The sequence below is a fragment of the Tamandua tetradactyla genome, chromosome 4 (genome assembly GCF_023851605.1).
Source record: "Tamandua tetradactyla isolate mTamTet1 chromosome 4, mTamTet1.pri, whole genome shotgun sequence".
NCBI classification, from domain to species: Eukaryota; Metazoa; Chordata; class Mammalia; order Pilosa; family Myrmecophagidae; genus Tamandua; species Tamandua tetradactyla.
This window is the reverse complement of record NC_135330.1, coordinates 30,003,846-30,023,742: the sequence shown is the minus strand read 5'-3', so window position 1 is coordinate 30,023,742 and position 19,897 is coordinate 30,003,846. Positions and strand designations below refer to the sequence as shown.

Sequence of the window (19,897 nt, the reverse complement as noted above, 5' to 3'; positions counted from 1 at the left end):
AGAAGTTCTAGGCAGAGGGAGTAACAAATAAATAAGCCCCAAAGTGGAAGCATGCCTGGCATGCCCACTGTAGCTGTGAGCAAAGGGGAGAAAAGTAGATTATAAGGTTAAAAAGAAACAGCAAAGGCCACTTAATGTAGGGCCTTCTTAGGCCAATGTGAGAACTTTGGGTTTTTCTTTGAGATGTGTTCATCTTGATTTAATAGATACTTCTCTGACTTTATACTTCGTAGCAGAGGACACGTTGTTTGTAGTAGTCCTTGGAGCATTTAGATAAATGGATTAATTGTAAAACAGAATGAATTGTGCATCTGCATTCTCTAGACCAGCACTCTAGATTGATTGATTGATAATTTGGAAGGAAATAAACTAAACAACTTTTTTGAATACTTTTATATTAAAAATAATTCTTGTGAAAATAATCATATCACAATTAATGACATGTTCAGAATTGTACTCAAAGAAATTTATAGCATTAAATGCTTTTGTTTTTAGCTAAGAGTGAAAATAAATGAAATAGCCATTTAACTCAGGAAATTAGGAAAAACTTAAATGGTAAACATGGAAAGACAAATCTAAAAGAACATCGTATGACAAATTGAAAGCGTGAGCACAGTATGACCTACATACTTCAAAGTTCATTTAGTAGAATGAATGATTTAAATGTATGATATTAGGGCCTCTACTCAGCTATTAAAATATATTCTACAACAAAAGGTACAGAAAAAAATTAAAAATCTGTCCCAAAAGTAATTTAAGAGTTCAACCTGTAGTCATTCATGGCATATCAGTGCAGCAAGGAGAGATTAATAAATGTTATTTTGACAATCATTTTTGTAACTATTTGTGGGAAATTTAGCTGCCTGTTTTTATTAGTTACTCAAAGTGTCTGGATTGGTTGAATAATGACTTAAATAACAATGGAGTTATAGAAATTAAGAAAGAAGATTGCATATATGTACTTTAAACAAAATTAAAAATGAACTGAGAGAAGGTATCGTAAGTGTGGTAGGTAAATCAAATTGCTTTGATATGTTAAATGCTTTTGATAACAGTTAAGGAAAAGATGAAATCCCCTAATGGGGCGAAAAATGGATGAAATACATGTTAAAAAAAAGAGAAACTTGAAATGTTCAGCTCACATTAACTGAACTTCCCTAATAATAAAAACAAACAAATTCATATAAGGTACCAAATATATGTATGTGTATATATAGTATAGTATACAATATATACATTAATTTTGTATGCGTAATTAAGTGCATATACTATGCCCTTAAGTGATCGATGAGAGGATTCACAGGAATCACTTTATACGCCTGGAACACTTTTACTAAGCATTTATTACAGTATACAATGCCGCTAAACAGGAGGATATTCATTGAAAGTGTCCACAGATTTCAGGTGCAGTCTTCTTTGTTCTTCCATGACTGGGTGACAGAGTAACTGCTTTGTCTCGGGTCTGGAACCACTACTGGTGTGCATTTGAAGTAACTTAGTACCGGGAAGACTCAGGTCTGCTTGTATCAGAGTTTGTATTATGAGCTGGTCACATAGGTACATTCTAGTTAAGTAACCAGTCTTAACCGTTAATCCCTTACCCCCATCCTAGTTCCAGTACTTGCATTTTCTGTTTTTTTTTGATAATGGCCCTTCTAGTAGGTGTGAGATAATATCTCATTGTGTTTTTTCTTTGCATTTCCCTATTAACTGGTGAAGTTGAGCATCTTTTCATGTGCCTTTTAACCATTTGTATTTCCTCTTCTGAAGTGTCTGTCTTTTGCCCATTTTTAAATTGGGCTGTTTGCCTTTTTTATGTTGAGTTGTAGAATCTCCTTATATAATCTGGATATTAAACCCTTATCTGATATTTTGTTTCTAAATATTGTCTCCCATTGCATAGGCTGCCTTTTTACTTTTCTGTGAATTTAATAAATTGTTGTATGACAATGTGCCAGGTGTTTCATATTTACCAACAAGTGTGAAGCAGCCTAGTCTTGGATGTATTAAAAGGAGATTGCACTAGGGTTTTGTACAAATTCAAGATAAATTAAGAATATTAGGAAAATAATTGTGAAGATGAATTTACTTATGAATTTCAAGTAAAAACTTGAAGCCAAATAAAAGTGTTTACTACTACTACTTATTTGTTTAATATGTCATACTCCTGATTTTTGTAATAGAACTCACTCTCATCTTTCACAGTATGAAGTCTTTTTTTTTTTTTCCATTGAACAGACCACTTTAAAAAAAAAAAATCTAGGATATTCCCCGTAGGATTTATAAAAAAAAAAGTACATGTAAAAGTATGTATTTCACAAATCTATAAATTAGTAGCATAATTATAATAAAATAAACCTTTATGAGACCAGTTACCAACTTATTAAATTACTAATTAATATAAAACATTAGCAGTAACGTTCAGATTACCCCCATGTCTTCCCTAGAGTAACCACTGTTTGTGTTTATCAGTTATTACTTTTGAAAATGGTTCACCATATAGATGATAGATAGATACCACTAAACAATTTATTATGTTTGACTATTTCTGATACCTATAAAAATATCATAATAAGTAGTCTTCTGAGATTTGTTCTTTCAGAGATTCATTGCTGCTGTCTGGTTGCAATTGATTCCTTTTCACTGATGTAAATATTCTATATTGATAAAATATCATAAATTATCAAGTATATAATCTATAATAACCATTTTGTTTTTATTTTTGCTATGAATAACATCTTTGTACATTTCTATTGATGTACAGTAAGAGTTTCTCCAGATTATGTACCTATGCATCATTTACATGATAAAACATTTTTTATGTTATTGCAAGACAGTTTTGATGGGCCATGAATTTTACCTTTTGAAATTATTAGTTCATGTCTTTTATTTTCTTTTATTGTTGTTGAAAAGCATTTAATTGTTGTTCCTGTTAGATGAATTATCTTTTCTGTTAGTCTGATTTTAAGATCTTTTTGTCTTTGAAGAAAAATACAGTTTTACATTAGTATGTTTAATTGTGAATTTTTTTTTAATTATTCTACTTGATAGGATCTCTGTATTTTTTGGATTCATGTCTGTTATCAGTACCAGAAAATTTTCAACTATCAACTTTTCAAATATTCCTTTTTTAAGTCTCTTAATCTTTGCTTTTGGGACTCTGAGGTGATATTTTAAACCTTATTATTTTATTTTCTATGTCTCTTATCTACTCTTTCAAATTTATATCTGATTAACTTTCTACTCTTCATTCTGGATAAACTCGTTTAGATATCTTCAATTCTGCAAGTTCTGTCTTTAGTTCTCCTACCCCTGGTAGGTCGTAGGCTTAAGTCTCCAAATCCTAGTTCCTGTACTTGTGTTTATGTTGGTATTTGTTTGTTTCCATATAAGTTCTTTTCTCCTTCTCTCCCCTCTCCCCTGCACCATTGTATATATTTTTTTCTTTGTTAGAGTACAACATTATATTTTGTTTAGTATTCCCCTAAGTTCAGATTCTTGGTTTATTTGTTGTGGCTTTGGAAAATAGATTACTTTCTTGTGAGTCAAGCAATGCTTTAAAATATTATTTTTATCTAAAATCTAGTTTGATTAAAGCAGTGTTTGGTTCACTGTAGTTCCTTAGTGCTTCTTACCTAATGCATTTGAGATTGCAGTGTAGTTATTTGTGAACTTTCGTCATCTCAAGATCGCCTTATATGTTTTTACTCTTTATATTTGCTTCAAATATGGTAGATAACCATTTTTGAATAGATAATACTATGTATTTAGATTGCAAATCTTTACTTTTTGCAGGATTTATATGCTAATAAATTTCACGTTTTTGTTTTTGTCTACACATATCTGATTTAACTAATTCTGTTCTTATAATGTGCCTATCAAATTATTTAATATCTACCAGTTACTGCCCTTTAATTTAATAATTGATATTAACTTAGAAATTTACTGTAATTAAGCATTACACCTGTTATCCCAAGAGTGCAAAGTTGCATTATAGAGGAGATGGCAAAGTAATTAATTTTATATTTGATTGTTTTCTAATAAGTTGTGGAAATTCCAAATTTTAGAACAGCAGTTATAATAGGTTCTTAAATGATGTTTTTTCAATTTAATTTTATAACCAACTTTTAGACCTTATTTCTGATCATTTTTAATTTTCACCCTTTTATGAACAATTTGATTCCTGTTTTCACTTTAAAAGTGGGAAAATATGATCTAAGAACTGTCATTTTTCACCATGTGTAATTATTTTAATGGGATGGACTTTTGTAACTAAATATGCAAACATTTGGGTACTCTGCAGAGAAGAGTAGGGATTCTTCTGAATTTTAAATATCTTCTGATTTATGTTACTGCCTTAGACGAAGAAACAACCTTGGTATAACAGCACATTAGCATCAAGACGAAAACGACTCACTGCTCATTTTGAAGACTTAGAGCAATGTTACTTTTCCACAAGGATGTCTCGCATCTCAGGTACATATTCAAGACTTCTCTTTATATCTTAAATTCATTATTTTAGGTCCATTTCTAGGTTCTTATGCTGGATTTATGGAAAGATTCCTGTTCACATTATGGAAATAGTCCTGTTCACAATGTAAAAGTGTGTATTTTAGAAATAGTCATCTAAAGCATTTTGGAAGTCCTTTCAGGTTTTTGAAAATATTGCTTTCCTGTAGATATTTTCATAGTCTTCATTTGGAAATGTTTAATCTTTATATATATGGAGTTCTATAAAAGTTGAAAAAAATCAAACATAAACATAACTAACAAAAACAAATTCCATTTAGTTGCCTCCTGTTCAACATTTATTAAGTTGTAGACACTGAGCTCTGTGCTAAAAAGAAAAAGATGAAAGAACCAGTTCTTATTGTCAAGGAATGTGGTAAAATCTAGTGGAGGAAATCAACAGGCAAATAATTCTATAAGATGCTATGTGTTAAATAAATATGCAAAGAATATTATGGGAATAGAGCAGAATATCTACTGATTATAACTAGGAGTGGCAGAAGACCAAATTGAAAATGGACAGATGTAAGGGAATGATTAACATAGGAATTTCAGAGCAGCTGTATTTTGGCCAGGCTAATATGCTGTGTCACTGATAAGAGTAGAAGAATAATTTATGTGAAGATGTGAACATGAACGCAGAAGATATTTTTAATGCTATAGAAAAGTAATGCAGTTTTGTCCTTTTTTCTTAGCTTGGTACAAGCTGGGAACTCAGTTAATTCATGTCATTAGTAGTATATCTGCTCAAAATGAAGACCACCAAGGGAAAAATGTCTGATATTTTGTTGGATAAAATTTGTTTTTTTATTTTCTCTTAAAAAGGTACATTCATATAATCTGTGTATTACTTAGATCCTTTGGACAAACTTACCTTGAAACTGGTGGAGGAGATATAAAATTTTTTAGATTAACATACCATGAAAACTAGGACAAAGCCAACATTAGTTTATAAGTGTGTGGTAAACAGCACTTACAGTGAAAATCTTTTATTTTATTGTCAAGGAACTGAGCACCTTATTGAGCCTCTGTAATAGTCTATCACTTATATTAGGAAGTTGAATGAATTGAAGGTGACCTGAACTGCATTCTGAGTAGCAGAGAGTTCATGTTAACCCTTTCATACTTTGTCAGTATGATGTTGAAATAGGCAAGTACCAGACATGAAAACAAAAAGATGTAGGAAATAGATTGGGGCAGGTTATTGTTACCAATAGTTTTTAAGTAACTAGCAGCATAGGTTCTCTGTGGAATGGCAGAGGTAATAACAAGCCAATTCAATTTACTTTGGAGGGGTAGCTTTATGGGAGAGTAGAATAATAAGTTAAAATCAGGAACAAAATTAGGTCATAGGCTTTTGTTATTTATATGGGTATGACTGTATTTTACTTAAAGCATATTGTCCCTAGTTTTTAGTAATCTCAAGTTTATCTTAACAAATACACACACTGACTGTGGTAATTATATTGCTGAATATGAAATTTTTCATAGTGCCCTCATTGTAAAGAAGAAATTTTAACTTCTCTGTAATGGGGCACCTAAGGAATTAATTATCCTTTAGTACTCTCAAATGAGAATACATACCCTCTCTTTTTCTCCCCAACTATGAGAATAAGAAAGGAAGATTAAGAAAATAATGTCTTGAACCCTTGTTGGCTTAACTTTAAATGAAAGAGAAGGTGAAGTACAAAGCATTATGCTAGGAATAAGAGATGAAACTCACGTTTGCAAATTAATATGTGACTATGCTGGAATTAGATAAGTAGGAGAAATATATGGATGTTTATTATAAATCAACCAAAATCCCACCTTTTAATAGCCAGATAAATGAAAATTAATTTCTATACTTAGGGATTGAGAGAACAGATTAACATTAAAACAATTTTTAGGGCGGGCCGCGGTGGCTCAGCGGGCAAAGTGCTTGCCTGCTATGCCGGAGGACCTCGGTTCGATTCCCGGCCCCAGCCCATGTAACAAAAACGGAGAAACAGAATACAATAAAACAAGAAAATGTTTAAAAATGTTTCCCTTTCTTCCTTCCTTCCTTCCTTCTCTCTGTCTTTCCTTTAAAAAAAAAAAAAAAAAAAAAAAAAAAAAAACAATTTTTAAATGAATATTATACTGTGTAATTCCAGTAATTTATTACATTAAAATAAGCTCGCAGTAGTAGCATTAATTATGAAAAGAATCATAGATTACATACAAATCATTTGTAGTACAGTTGGTGATTTTTTTTTTAAGCAATAACCTGTGCCTTATTTATAATTTGTAGGATTTCCTGAGAATTATTTTGTGGAGCAGGAGCTTTATCTCAACACCATTCTGACATGGCATGCTAATTAGGCTTATTCCTTTTGCTTTTCTTAGAATGAAACCACTACAAACTTGGGCCCATTTAATCTAGATTGTTTAAATGGATTTAGTTAGTGTTTATATTTTTATTACATAAAATAGCAGGGGCAGAGCTTACTTATTTTCATGTAATTGTTGTTTCTCTTTACAATAATTGTAAATAAATCATGTCAAAAATTACTTTCAAGAAAACCTAATAATGCCAGATAAACTGTATGCATTGTATAGTGACTCTTTTGACTTAATGTTTCTTGTATTTTAATTTCATTATGCTTACTACTACTTTCAGTTGCCATTTAAGGTGGGAAATCACAAAATTTTATTATTTGTGAAATCTTGAAAAAGTTGCATGTGTGTTTATCTATGGTCTAAGTGTAAAGAAGAAGTTATAAAAAAGACTGTGTGACAAGCTTGTGTTAAATTCAATCTAGAAAGTTGAAGTAATTACATGTTCTTTTCATTCTTTGGAGCGGAAAATATAAGTTCAAACTTTAGTCTTGAACAATAGTGATTTTATTATTCATGCTTTCATTGTCAATCTGCTTCTAAATTGGAGAATATATTAGCTTTGTCCTTAAGTCCTTCATAAGCTGATTTTATGATTTAAATACCACATAATTTTGCTATGAATAGTTTATTGACATGGATTTTGCCTATAGTATTTGTACTGTGTTCTCCTGTTTAGAACTGTTGTTTTCCATTTTCCACCAAGACTTTGGAGTGAAACGTTTATTTTTCTTGATGGAGGTATTCTTTTCTTTGGGGGAAAATAGGAACTATTTCAAACATTTTTAAAGTTTAATTTTGAGAATTAATAATTCACACATTGCAGTTTCTAAGTCATTCCTATAATTGTATTCGCAAAACTTAAAAGTATTATATAAAGAAATATTTCACTCTTTTGTTTAGATAATTCTTGATTCTAAATATGTTGTTGTAAACTGCCTGAAAATAATCATGTAGCATGAATATATATCCCTGTAAACATGTTCCTTAAAACTAACAAATACTCTATCCAGTATGTATATTTTTCTCTCTACCTTCACTTTCTCCATTAAGATTTTTGTTTTAGTAAGTAATTTAACTTTTGTTGACCAGAAAGACTCAGTTTTTGTTTTTAAAGAAATTATCCTGAAAAAATAAAGATAATCCACAGTTATATTCTTGTTGGTGTGGCAAAATAGAAGTAATAGCATTTCTTTCAAAGAATGACTAAGATGTTTTTTATTAAAACTAAAATATCAGCTAATTTGTGCATAATAATCTTCCCTAAGTGCTTCTTCAAGATGTTTTTAATTTAGTGTATATTTTATAATCTGTAGACATTGCTCTTTAACTTACTTTGTACTTCGGTTCATCTGTTTTATTTTGTTTTATTCATAAAGATGACAGTCGAACTGCAAGCCAGTTGGATGAATTTCAGGAGTGCTTGTCCAAGTTTACTCGATATAATTCAGTAAGACCTTTGGCCACATTGTCATATGCTAGTGACCTTTATAATGGTTCCAGCATAGTGTCTAGGTAAGTATTGAGGTGAACTCATTATTTTCTTTTTTTAAGTGCATTTAGAATGTACCTGAATTTGAGAAGTTGTTATAACGTTGTAGATGAAGAGTTGGGGTTCTGAAGTTAGGTTTCCTGCTAATTATTAGTTAGTTCTCTTACCTTGGGCAATTTTCTGAACCTCTTTATACTGAACCTCAATTTTTCTGAACATCAATTTCTTCATCTCCAAAATGGGATAACTAATAGTTATCCATCTCATAGAGTTGCAGTTTATTTTCTTGTAATATCTTTGTTTTTGATAACAAAATAATGTCCTCCTCATAAGCACTGCCTGCCTCTTCTTTAATTTTATGGAAGCACTTGTATGGAATTGGTATTATTTCTTCCTTCAGTATTTTGTAGAGTTCTCCAGTGAAGTCATCTGGGCCTGGAGTTTTCTTTGAGGCAAGATTTTTAATGGCAAATTCAGTTTTTTTAAAGGAATTAGGGCTATTCAAGGTATTTGTTTCTTCTTGATTGTTCATTGATAGTTTGTGTCTTTCAAGGAACTTGTCCTTTTTATCTTGGTTGTTAAATTTATCAGCAACAGTTGTTCATAATATTCCTTTATTATGTTTATGAATTTTATTGATTTCTTTGAGCTAGTTCTTTTTTGGGGGGTTCAAATTGATGTGTCCCCCCCCCATCTTTAACACTAGCTGATTGTACATAGATATTGTTTTAATGTAACAAAGGAAGATTTTAACTGTGTGCACTGAGAAGGGGAAATGATTCTTCCATAACAAACTTTTCCTATTTTGCATTTTTTGAATAAGTACAAACTAAATGCACATTTTTTTTAAACCAGTTTAATCTAGGGTGAAGTGTGTGGTTTTATGATCAACCACTTATGTTGTCTTTAAGCCAGGTCATTGATTTTCTCTATTTTTGTGTTGTCTGGTTCACTGATATTTGCTCTTGGCTTTATTGTTTCCCTTCTTCTGCTTTCTTAGGAGTTTAATTTGCCCTTCTTTTTCTAGATTTTCTGTTTTTTCTTAATGTAGAAACTGGTATCATTAACTTGACACTGTTCTTTACTGATATAGACATTTTCTGTCACGAGTTTCCTTCTAAGCATTGAGTTAGCTGCATCCCACAAATTTTGGTGTGGTGTGATTTCACTCTCATTTGGTTTAAAATGCTTTCATTATCCATTTTGATTTCTTCTTTGATCCATGAGTTATTGAGATGTGTCATTAGTTTTCAGGTATCAAGATTTTCCAGTTATCTTTCTGTATTGATTTTTAATTTAATGGCATTATTTTATCTTCAACATGTTGATCATTCTTCTAAAAAATTTTTAACAAAAAATTCTACAACAATAATAATTGAGAGCATGGAATAATAAACTCCCCAAAATCATCATCAGATTCAGCAGTGAAGAAAATTTTCTGTACCTGCTTCATTTATCCTTTCATTCTTATCTTTTTTTCTCAAGTCTTTTAAAGTAAATCCCAAATGCTCTATCGTTTTACCCCTGCATACCTAAGAATATTTATCTCAAGACATTGTAAAATCATAGGACTATAGCATAGCTACAGCCTATACAAAAAGTAACAGTAGTGTCATCAAATTGCTAGTTCCTATTCAAATTTCTGAGAATAAACAAACCTTAAAAAGATACTTTTGAAGTATGTTAGAAAGTTAATGTATATGAATGCATCCAATATTACCAAAACTTTGCATGCTTTACATTTTCATGACTTAAGATTTTTATTTATATGTGTGAATGTTGATCTTGAAAATTAAGTCATTAACTAAAGAGACTATTGTGGTTAGCCTTTTGTTGTATTTTAGGTGGTTGTTTAACTCAGTAATGAATATGACAGAAATCATACTTTTATTTATAAAATTATATTTCATAAATATTGGGTATGTAAATTTTCCTTATGCACTAGACTGAGTAAAATATAAAAGTGCAGCAGATTGTGGGACTCATTTAACCATGTAATAAATTCATTTAAGAAGAATTAATTGTAGGCCTAATATGGACTTCACTAGGTATATAACAAGTAGGCCAGATATGATGCTTGGATTCAGGCAGGAGTTCTAACAATATTATTTCAACACCTTTATAGAAGAAATAATTTAGCTTAGAGCAACAGGTTAATAACATTATTACTTAAATTCTTAACTCCAGTAAAGATTTATAATATATATTTTTCAAGGCTTCAAAAAGTAGCCTGAATGTAAAATGGCCAAAATAACTATGGAGATTTATTTATAATATTGTAAAGATATGCATACACTTACCTATAATGATGTGAATTTGTCCATGCTAAAATATAATCCAGATTATAGCTCTCCTGTAAATTGATTCATGTCCCTGTCCATTGTGAATTAGTCCTCTATTATATTTTCTTTTCTATTAAATACGTAAACAACAAAAAATACTGAAATTAAAACTTCCTTCTTAACATATTACAGGCACAGCATTTCTGGTTAGAAAATCTGGAATTCGTTATAAATCTCTAGGTATTCTCATAAAAGAGTAACAGCCTATCTTTTTCATCATTCCTCAAATCCATTTTAGCTTGATTTAATATAATACTGAATTATTTTTTGTGATCCAGGATATGGTCTATCCTTGAGAGTAATAAGGTCTAAACCAGCTTTCAGTATGGGGACATTATTTATTAAAGGGGAGTTAGTTACTTTAAAATATTTCAATTAAAATAAAAATTTTAAAAGGCACTTTTACTTGGTCCATCTTGCATGCCATCATTCTTTTCTCTTTAGTCCATCAAATTAATACTTTCAACAGAAAACGTTCCAATTGTCAAAGTTTGTAGGCAGGTACCAACAAATGATATTGGTATTCAAGAAATGAAGAAAGGGCTTTGAAGCTTTCACAGTCCTGATGAGTTTTGTCCCTTATGTGTAAACACATTTCTTTCTAAACAGAAAATTTAATGAAGGATTTCTGATGGAAAGTGGAATAAAGAAATGTTAAAAAAGAAAAATAATGCTGAATTTTATGTTTTATTTATTACATGTAGAAGAAATAATTATTCATACAGTAAAATTGTTATAAAATATATATAATATGGGTCACTATTGCAGTGAGAATCTCACTGAGAGAAAAAGCTGAACCACAAACCCTTGCAGTCTTTCTACCTTTTCTTTTGGATTATTTTAAGTTATTTAATACTGTATTAATCAGTCCACCAGATGGCAGCAGTTGTTTACCTTGACATTTTTTCAAATATTAGAGATTAGGCAATATGTGGAAAATGGTGGCTTATATTAAAGTTTGTTCTCCTAAATACCAGATAATCACAGTTTAACAACGGCAAGTAATGAAAATGATAGAAAACACCTATGAAACTCTTACATGTAGGAATAACTTCAGATTTTGCATTTTTTCTTGAATTAGGTATTCAGTACCCACCAAAGAAGAATTGTTTGAAACTCTGCACTGTTTGAACTTATTGAATACTTGGTAGAGATATTAGTTTCTTGAATTCCTGGTTTGAATTTTATGGTTGAAGTATTATGGTTGAAATACATATTCCATTTCTACTTGAGATATTTTATTTAAAAATTTCAGTATGTTTGCTCAAATGATTGAATTAGAGTTGTATTACGCATCAGTAAGTTTGTAAGAAGAAAATGATATATCATGACATTCATTGCTACTATATCAGTCACTATACTGATAATGTAGTATTTTGTTACAACTAACATTTATTGAAGACTTATTCCTTGAGACTCCTTTGTAAGGATCTTACCTTGATTAATTGATTAATCAATTCATTTAATCTTTATATCAGTCCTTTGGAGTAAGGTATTCTATTAATCCCGTTTCATAGATGAGGAAATTTTTTAACTTGTCCAGTATGAATATAAAGTTAGTAAATGACAGAATTAAGATTTGAACTCAGGCATTCTGGCTCCAGAGTTATACTACCTTATTATCCTTTGGGATCTGTTGAAATATTGGGAAAAATTTTAGAAAACACTTTACTTTTGAGAAATCCAGAATTCATTCTTTTGAGATGACACTTTGTGTTCCTATTACTATCTTGTCTAAGTAGGCCTCAGTAATGCATTTTTTGAGTTTTAATTTTTTGTGGGTCTTACCTACAGGTGCCACTTTTTATCATATTTGAAACTATTCAAATTAAACATTTATGTTTTTAAAGTAGCCAGTTTAAAAGATTGATTTTTCTAAATTCCAATTGGTAATGAGAGCCAGTGTTAATCTAGATTTAGAGTAACTTTTAATATGTTCTTTATTGTAAAATGCCTATTAATTTTAAATTTATAGTTCAAAACTTATCTCCAGGTATTTATGACTTGTTTCTAGGAAATATGTGTGATTTTAAGGATGACTAGTTGTACTTTCTCTTTTTATCAAATGATATTTAAATTAATGACTTAAGAGTTATTGACCATCTGGGGTTGGGGTAAGAAATGTGAAGAATGGGGATACATAGGAATTTATTTCCTTTTGGAATTTTGCCAATCTTTTAAAGCAGTAATTTAATTTTTAAAACTGTATTCTAATCGCTTCTCGGCCTTTTGGCTAGGATCAAGTGTAGTATCTGTTCTTTTCAATTTAATATCTGATACGTCTTCTATCCGAGGACAACATATTAAATGGATTTTTGGAATTAGGAGATGGAATAGGAGCTTGCTCCGTCCACTCCACGCATCGACCTGGTATTGTAGTACTTCCAGGAACGGTGCACCCCCCTCGGGGGAAAATAAATGTATAAAAAGTTAAAAAAAACAAAAACAAAACTGTATTCTAGGCTTGAAGTTGTCATCAGGGCAGGGGTCTTACCTGTCTTATTTCCTGCTGCATATCCATGCTGGGCATGTAGTAGGTGCTCAGTTGTAACTATTTGTTGAATGAATACACAAAGGAATGGGAGCTATTTTTCCTGCTGAGCAGAGGGTCTGGAACAGGTAGGGCTCTTACTGGTTGTCCACCATAGCCTACTGTTAAATATTGCTTACTGATGAGTTTTCCTTTAAATAAATTGTCTCTAGGCTAAAAGAGAAGTTTGTAAATCATTAATGACACAAGACAGAAGTATAAATTAATGTTCATAATTTAAAATAGAGAATTCCAAGATTGTCAGCAAGTATAAATGAGCTCTCTGTTTTTCTAATAATCCTAAATAAATGGATGAAACATAATCTAAGTGTATACTTTAGAAGTCACTACATGTTTTCCTTTTCCCCCACTGGCCTTACCCTAAAATTTTCTTGTTCCTCTCTTTAATTCCTCTTATTTTCTTGTGTATGTTTCCTTGCTCTTGCTTATGACCAAGGCTTGTCAGTGGTAACGCATAAAATCATAAATCAATTCATGCTTTACTTAATAACCCAAAGCAAATACTAATTTGACTAACATTAAAGACTTTAGTTTGGCTAACATTTAAGACTTTAGTTTCTTGGTGGAGGTTTGACATGAATCTGGACATAAAATGGATGTCTACAGTGATGGTTTAGAATTAGAATGTTGTCTTTTATTCATGATAAATTGTCTGTTTAGAAAGAGAAGAGTCAACCTAATGACTCTCTTCAAATAATCGAAGTAGAAAAGGAATTATAATGCCTCTGTTTGGTTCTAAGAGATAAAAGTAGGACTCATGATTGGAAGTTTAATTTTAAGGTGTATATAAGCAAGATCTCTGTAGTTGACAGTGTTAGTGATGGAAGAATAGGCCTCACATCAGGAGGCTGTTGCCATATATTCATACAACTTTTTTAAAATTGAGCTCTAGCTTTTTTTTTTAACCTAGAAAATCTCCACAATCCTATATTCACCTGCATTTACTAAAAAATGTTATACCCATTCATGCCAAACACTGTGGTAAGTGGTGAGAGTACAAATAAGAGTGATGCCCAGGTTAGCAGGGGGGAAACAAATTCAAACTGATATATAGAATCAAGTGTGATAGGTGCTATGGAAATTTCTACACGTTGAATATGGAGATTATATTGGGAGATGCAAGAGTCGATATAGGAATATCTGTTATATAAGTGGTTATTGAAACTGTCCTGGCAGTAAAAAATAGCTTATGGCCTGTACTATGATGAAGACAGTGGGATTATAGAAAAGCAGTGGAACTAAAGAGAAGCGCTTAAGAAATATTTAGGGTCTAGGCGCGGCAAGATTTGATGATTGATTGGATGTGGTCTTTGAGGGAGAGGAAGATAATGTCCAGGTTTTGGCATGAATAGATGGGCAGAAAAATGGGCATCATTTACAGAGACAGCGGTACTGGAGAAAGAGAAGGTTTAAACAGCAGTGTGGTGCATGGGAAATACATAAGTAGATGGACTCACAGAGAAGAAATCTTGGCTGGATAAAGAATTTGGGAATTTATTCTCTGAAAGAATGGAGTCTAGACTGATCTTCAACATTTAACTGTCAGACAGATGATTTTCAGGCAAATGAGGAGAAACTAGTAAAGCCCACTGAGAATATACTTAGAGCATGGTGATAATGAAAACTAGAGGAGTGTATTGCATGCACACCAATGGAGAGAGAGGTATTTTCCAGAGTTAGATTGTGAGATCCTTTGGAATTCAAAGCAAAGTGAGGTTATTTGCCTTATCTAAGAGGAGGAAAGGAGAAAAAAATCAGTGCAGAAGCAGGCACATTTGTAGATTTGGTGGCAGGGGGTTAAAGGAGTTTTACTCTAAGAGCTTATGCTTTACATATACTGTCTTAGAGAGAAGGGAAAGAAAGGGTGATTGGTGTTTATGTGGCATTAGATTAAGGAGAGATTAGATGAAGAGAATGATTAAATTTGTGGACTGTGAAATTTAAACTGAATGTTGAAGGCAATGAAGTTAGTTAGGGAGGACTGAGAGATAGGCAAAAAATATGGAGGTGAAAAGTAAAGAGTTGTAGTGGGAATAATGAGCAAATAAGGGAGAGAGCTAGGGAGATTGTGGTCAGAGAGTAGTGATTGTATCATTGGCAGACAACACTGTTTCATCTTTGTACTTCTAGCACTTTGTAGTCTACCTTATACCTAATGAGTCCTCCTGATTGTAGACCTAAAGAATAAATAACTAAACTTCAAGGTAGAAAATAAATAATAAATGTTTGCTAGACGCTGATTAAATGCTGTTGAAGGTGACTAAAGTAGTTCACTTTAGGCTGTGACTTTTTTTCCAGGAGGCATTTGAGATGGTTCTAATATGTTTTTTCTTCTGAATTTCTGTAGATTATTCTTTCTGTACTTCATTTTTAAGATAGGTAACTGAGAACTACAAACTTCCTTTTATTGCTTCATTATGTCTAAAACCATATCTTAAGTAATTTTTTATAGAAGTTTGTGGTAGAAGTAGTAATTTTTTTTAAAAGATTTGGGCTATCATAAAACTTAGCAAGTTTAAGTAGATAATAAAGTCTATTTTGTACCTTCTTTTGTTGAAACTTAGAGTGGAAGTAAGAGAATTTAATTATTCATGTATACTCAATTATATAAACTACCTCTACAGGAAAAGGTTTTTGTAATTGTTAAAGTGCAAGTACTAAATTGGAGTAAGGGCAAGGAAGACCAATTGAAACACCTAAAGTTTTGTGTGGCTAAAAAGAAAAAAAAAGATACTTATATATCCTCTTTTTATTTTGTTTTTTATTTACTATTTTTCTTTATTTTGTAATTTGTCTTTTCATCCTTTTTCAACCTACAACCCCACCTCTGAACCCCACCTCCAGCAGGGAGAGTCTGCTGAAATTAAGGACACATCACTTTATACTGGTGAAAAGCCATGGGCAGACAAGCACCGCTTGCTAGGCAGGATAGGAAAAGCAGAGTCTAGAGGCTTCTTAGGAAAGTCTCACAACCTGCTGGGTCTCACCTTAGGAAACACTGGTGCTGGTGACCCTTTCCTCCTAAAACATGGGCCAGTCTGATCTGGGAAAGTCTAACTGGGAGGTATAATAACTGAGGAGACCCTCCTAAAAAAAAAAAAAGAAGGCTCTATATAGGCAGGGAAAGGAAAAGGAAAAGAAAAAGAAGAACTAAAAAATTCTGATCAGTTAAACAGAAGCTATGCTAGAGATCTAGAATAAGTTGAACTGAATGTCAAAGAACAGATAGAAAACAAAGCCATTCAGCAAGAAACTCCTAGGTAAAGAGTGAAAACAACCTTCAGAATAAACTAATTAAGGAAATCCAAAGCCTAAACAGCATTGAAAAATAATGAGTCATACTAGAAAAATCTAAGATAGGGCCCAATCAAAGGAACATATCAACAATTCAAATGAGATGCAGGAGTTGAAACAACTAATTCAGGATGTACAAACAGACATGGAAAATCTCAACAAAAATCAAATCAATGAGTTGAGGGAGGATATAAACAAGACATTGGGTGAACAAAAAAGAAATCAAAAGTTTGAAAACAAAAATCACAGAACTTATGGGAATGAAAGTCACATTAGAATAGATGAAAAAAAAACAATGGAAACCTACAACAATAGATTCGAAGAGGCAGAAGAAAGGGTTAGTGAAGGGTTAGAAAATATAGGGAAAAGAATGGAAGAATATGAGCTGGGTCTCAGGGAATTGAATGACAACATGAAGCGCACAAATATTCATGTTGTGCTTGTCCCAAAAGGAGAAGAGAAGGGAAAAGGAAGAGAAAAACTAATGGTAATGGAGGAATTATCACTGAAAATTTCCCATCTCTTATGAAAGACATAAAATTACATATTCAAGCAGTGCAGCGTACCCCAAACAGAATACATCGAAATAGACATACTCCAAGACACTTATTAATCAGATTGTCAGATGTCAAAGAGAAAGAGCATTTTGAAATCAGCAAGAGAAAAGCAATCCATCACATACAAGGGAAGCCCAATGAGACTTTGTGTGGATTTCTCAGCAGAGACCATGCAAGCGAGAAGGCAGTGGTATGATATATTAAGATTCTAAAAGAGAAAAACTGCCAGCCAAGAATTCTATATACAGAAAAAGTGTCCTTCAAAAATATGGTGGAGATTAAAATATTTTCAGACAAACAATCAGTAAGTAAATTTGTGATCAAGAGGCCAGCTCTGCAAGAAAAGCTAAAGGGAACCCTACAGGCAGATAGAAAAAGGCTGAGAGAGAGGGCTGGAGAAGAATGTAGAAATGAAGACTAACAGAAAAAGTGAAAAAAGGGAAAAAAATTAGATATAATATATAAATTCCAAAGGACAAAATGGTAGAAGGAATTATTGCCTTTACAGTAGTAACACTAAATATTGATGGATTAAACTCCCCAATGAAAAGACATAGACTCGCAGAATGGGTTAAAAAACAGGATCTATCTATATGCTGTCCTCACGAGATTAATTTTAGACCCAAGAACAAAAATAAGTTGAAAGTGAAATATTGGGAAAAGATATTTCTGTGCAAACAACAATTAGAAAAGAGCAGGAATCGCTATTCTAATATCCAACAAATTAAACTACAAATGTAAAACAATTAAAAGAAGACAAAGGACACTATCTATTACTAAAAGGAACAATACAACAAGAAGACAACAATCACAAAGATTATACACCAAGCCAGAGTGCTCCAAAGTACATGAGGCAAACATAGACAGCACTGAAGGGGGAAATAGACACCTCTACCATAATAGTTGGAGACTGCAATTCCCTTCTTTCATCAATGGATAGAACATCTAGACAAAGGATCAGTAAAGAAACAGAAAATTTGAATAATACAATAAATGAACTAGACTTAACATTCACAGAACATTACATCCACAACAGCAGAATATAAATTTTTCTCAAATGCTAATGGATTACTCTCAAGGATAGACCATATCCTGGATCACAAAGCAAGCCTCAATAAATTAACAAAGATTGAAATAATACACAACACTTTTTCAGATCATAAAGGAATAAAGTTGGCAATAACAGGCAGAGGGCCAGAAAATTCACAAATATATGGAGGCTCAACAACATAAACAACCAGTGGATCAAGGAAGAAATTACAAGAGAAATCCATATGTATCCCAAGGCAAATGAAAATGAAAACACAACCTGTCGAAATTTATGGGTTGCAGCAAAGTCTGAGAGAAATTTATTGCCTTAAATACCTATATTAAAAAGAAGAAAGAACAAAAATTGAGGAATTAACTGCTGACTTGGAAGATCTAGAGAAAGACCAGCAAACTAACTGAAAGCAAACAAAAGGAAAGAAATAACAATTAGAGCAGAAATAAATGAAATTGAGAACATGAAAACAGTCGAGAAAATCAACAAAACTAGAAGTTGTTTCTTTGAGGATATCAATAAAATTGATGGACCTTTATTAGCAAAGATGACAAAAAGAAAAAGAGGATGTAAATAAAATCAGAAATGGAAGAGGAGACATACCCACTGATCCTGCAGAAATAAAGGAGGTAATGAGAGGATACTATGAACAAATTTATTCTAATAAGCTAGACATAAATGAAATGGACAACTTCCTAGAAAGATATGAACACCCAACACTGACTCAAGAAGAAATAGATGACCTCAACAAACCAATCACAAGTAAAGAAATGGAATTAGTCATTAAGAAGGTCCCAAGAAAGTAAAGTCCAGGACCAGATGGCTTCACATGTGAATTCTACCAAGCATTCAAGCAAGAATTATAACCAATCCTGATCAAATATATTGAAAAAATTAGAGGAGGGAAGGCTACCAAACTCATTCGATGAAGCCAACATCTCCCTAATACCAAAGCCAGACAAAGGTACTACAAGGAACAGACCAATCTCTAATAAATATAGATGCAAAAATCCTCAACAGAATACTTACAAATTGAATCCAGCAGCACATTAAAAGAATTATACACCATCACTGTGTGGAATTTATCCATGTATGCAAGGATGGTTCAACACAACAAAATAAATTATTATAATACACTCTGTCAACAAATCAAAGCAGAGAAACTACATGATCGATGCAGAAGACATTTGACAAAATTCAACGTCCTTTCTTGATGAAAACACTTCAAAGGATAGGAATTGAAGGGAGCTTCCTGAACATGATGAAGGGAATATTTGAAAAACCCACAATTTACATCATCCTCAATGAGGAATGAATGAAAGCTTTCGCTCTAAGATCAGGAACAAGAGAAGGATGTCCGCTGTCACTATTGTTACTCAACATTGTGTTGGAACTTCTAGCCAGAGCAATTAGACAAGAAAGGAAAATAAAAGACATCTAAATTGGAAAGGAAGAAGTAAAATTCTCACTGTTTTGCAGATGACATGATACTATATGTCAAAAATTCCAAAAAATCTACAGCGAAGCTACTAGAAGTAATAAATGAGAATAGCAAAATGACAGGATTCAAGACCAATGCCGAAAAATTAGTAGTGTTTCTGTGCACTAGTAATGAACAGTCTGAGGAGGGAATCATTTTAAAAATTCCATTTACAGTAGCAACTGAAATAATAAAATATTTAGGTATACATTTAGCAAAGGATACAAAAAATTATGCACAGAAAACTAGAAGAAATTGCTAAGAGAAATCAT

At 32.0% G+C, this 19,897-nt stretch overlaps 1 protein-coding gene and 1 non-coding gene across 8 annotated transcripts in view; both read left to right on the top strand.

Annotated features, from left to right (window-relative positions):
- Positions 1-19,897, top strand: part of COP1 (COP1 E3 ubiquitin ligase) — a 277,716-nt gene that overhangs the window by 120,833 nt on the left and 136,986 nt on the right. For all 7 annotated transcript variants that reach the window (XM_077157085.1, XM_077157084.1, XM_077157080.1 and 4 more), the window contains 2 exons: positions 4,362-4,476; positions 8,247-8,382. In XM_077157085.1, the coding sequence (XP_077013200.1) occupies positions 4,362-4,476; positions 8,247-8,382 (251 nt within the window). The remainder of the gene's footprint in view (positions 1-4,361; positions 4,477-8,246; positions 8,383-19,897) is intronic.
- On the top strand, positions 12,915-13,105 carry LOC143681986 (U2 spliceosomal RNA). The gene has a single exon (XR_013175018.1). It is a non-coding gene; the product is annotated as a U2 spliceosomal RNA (small nuclear RNA).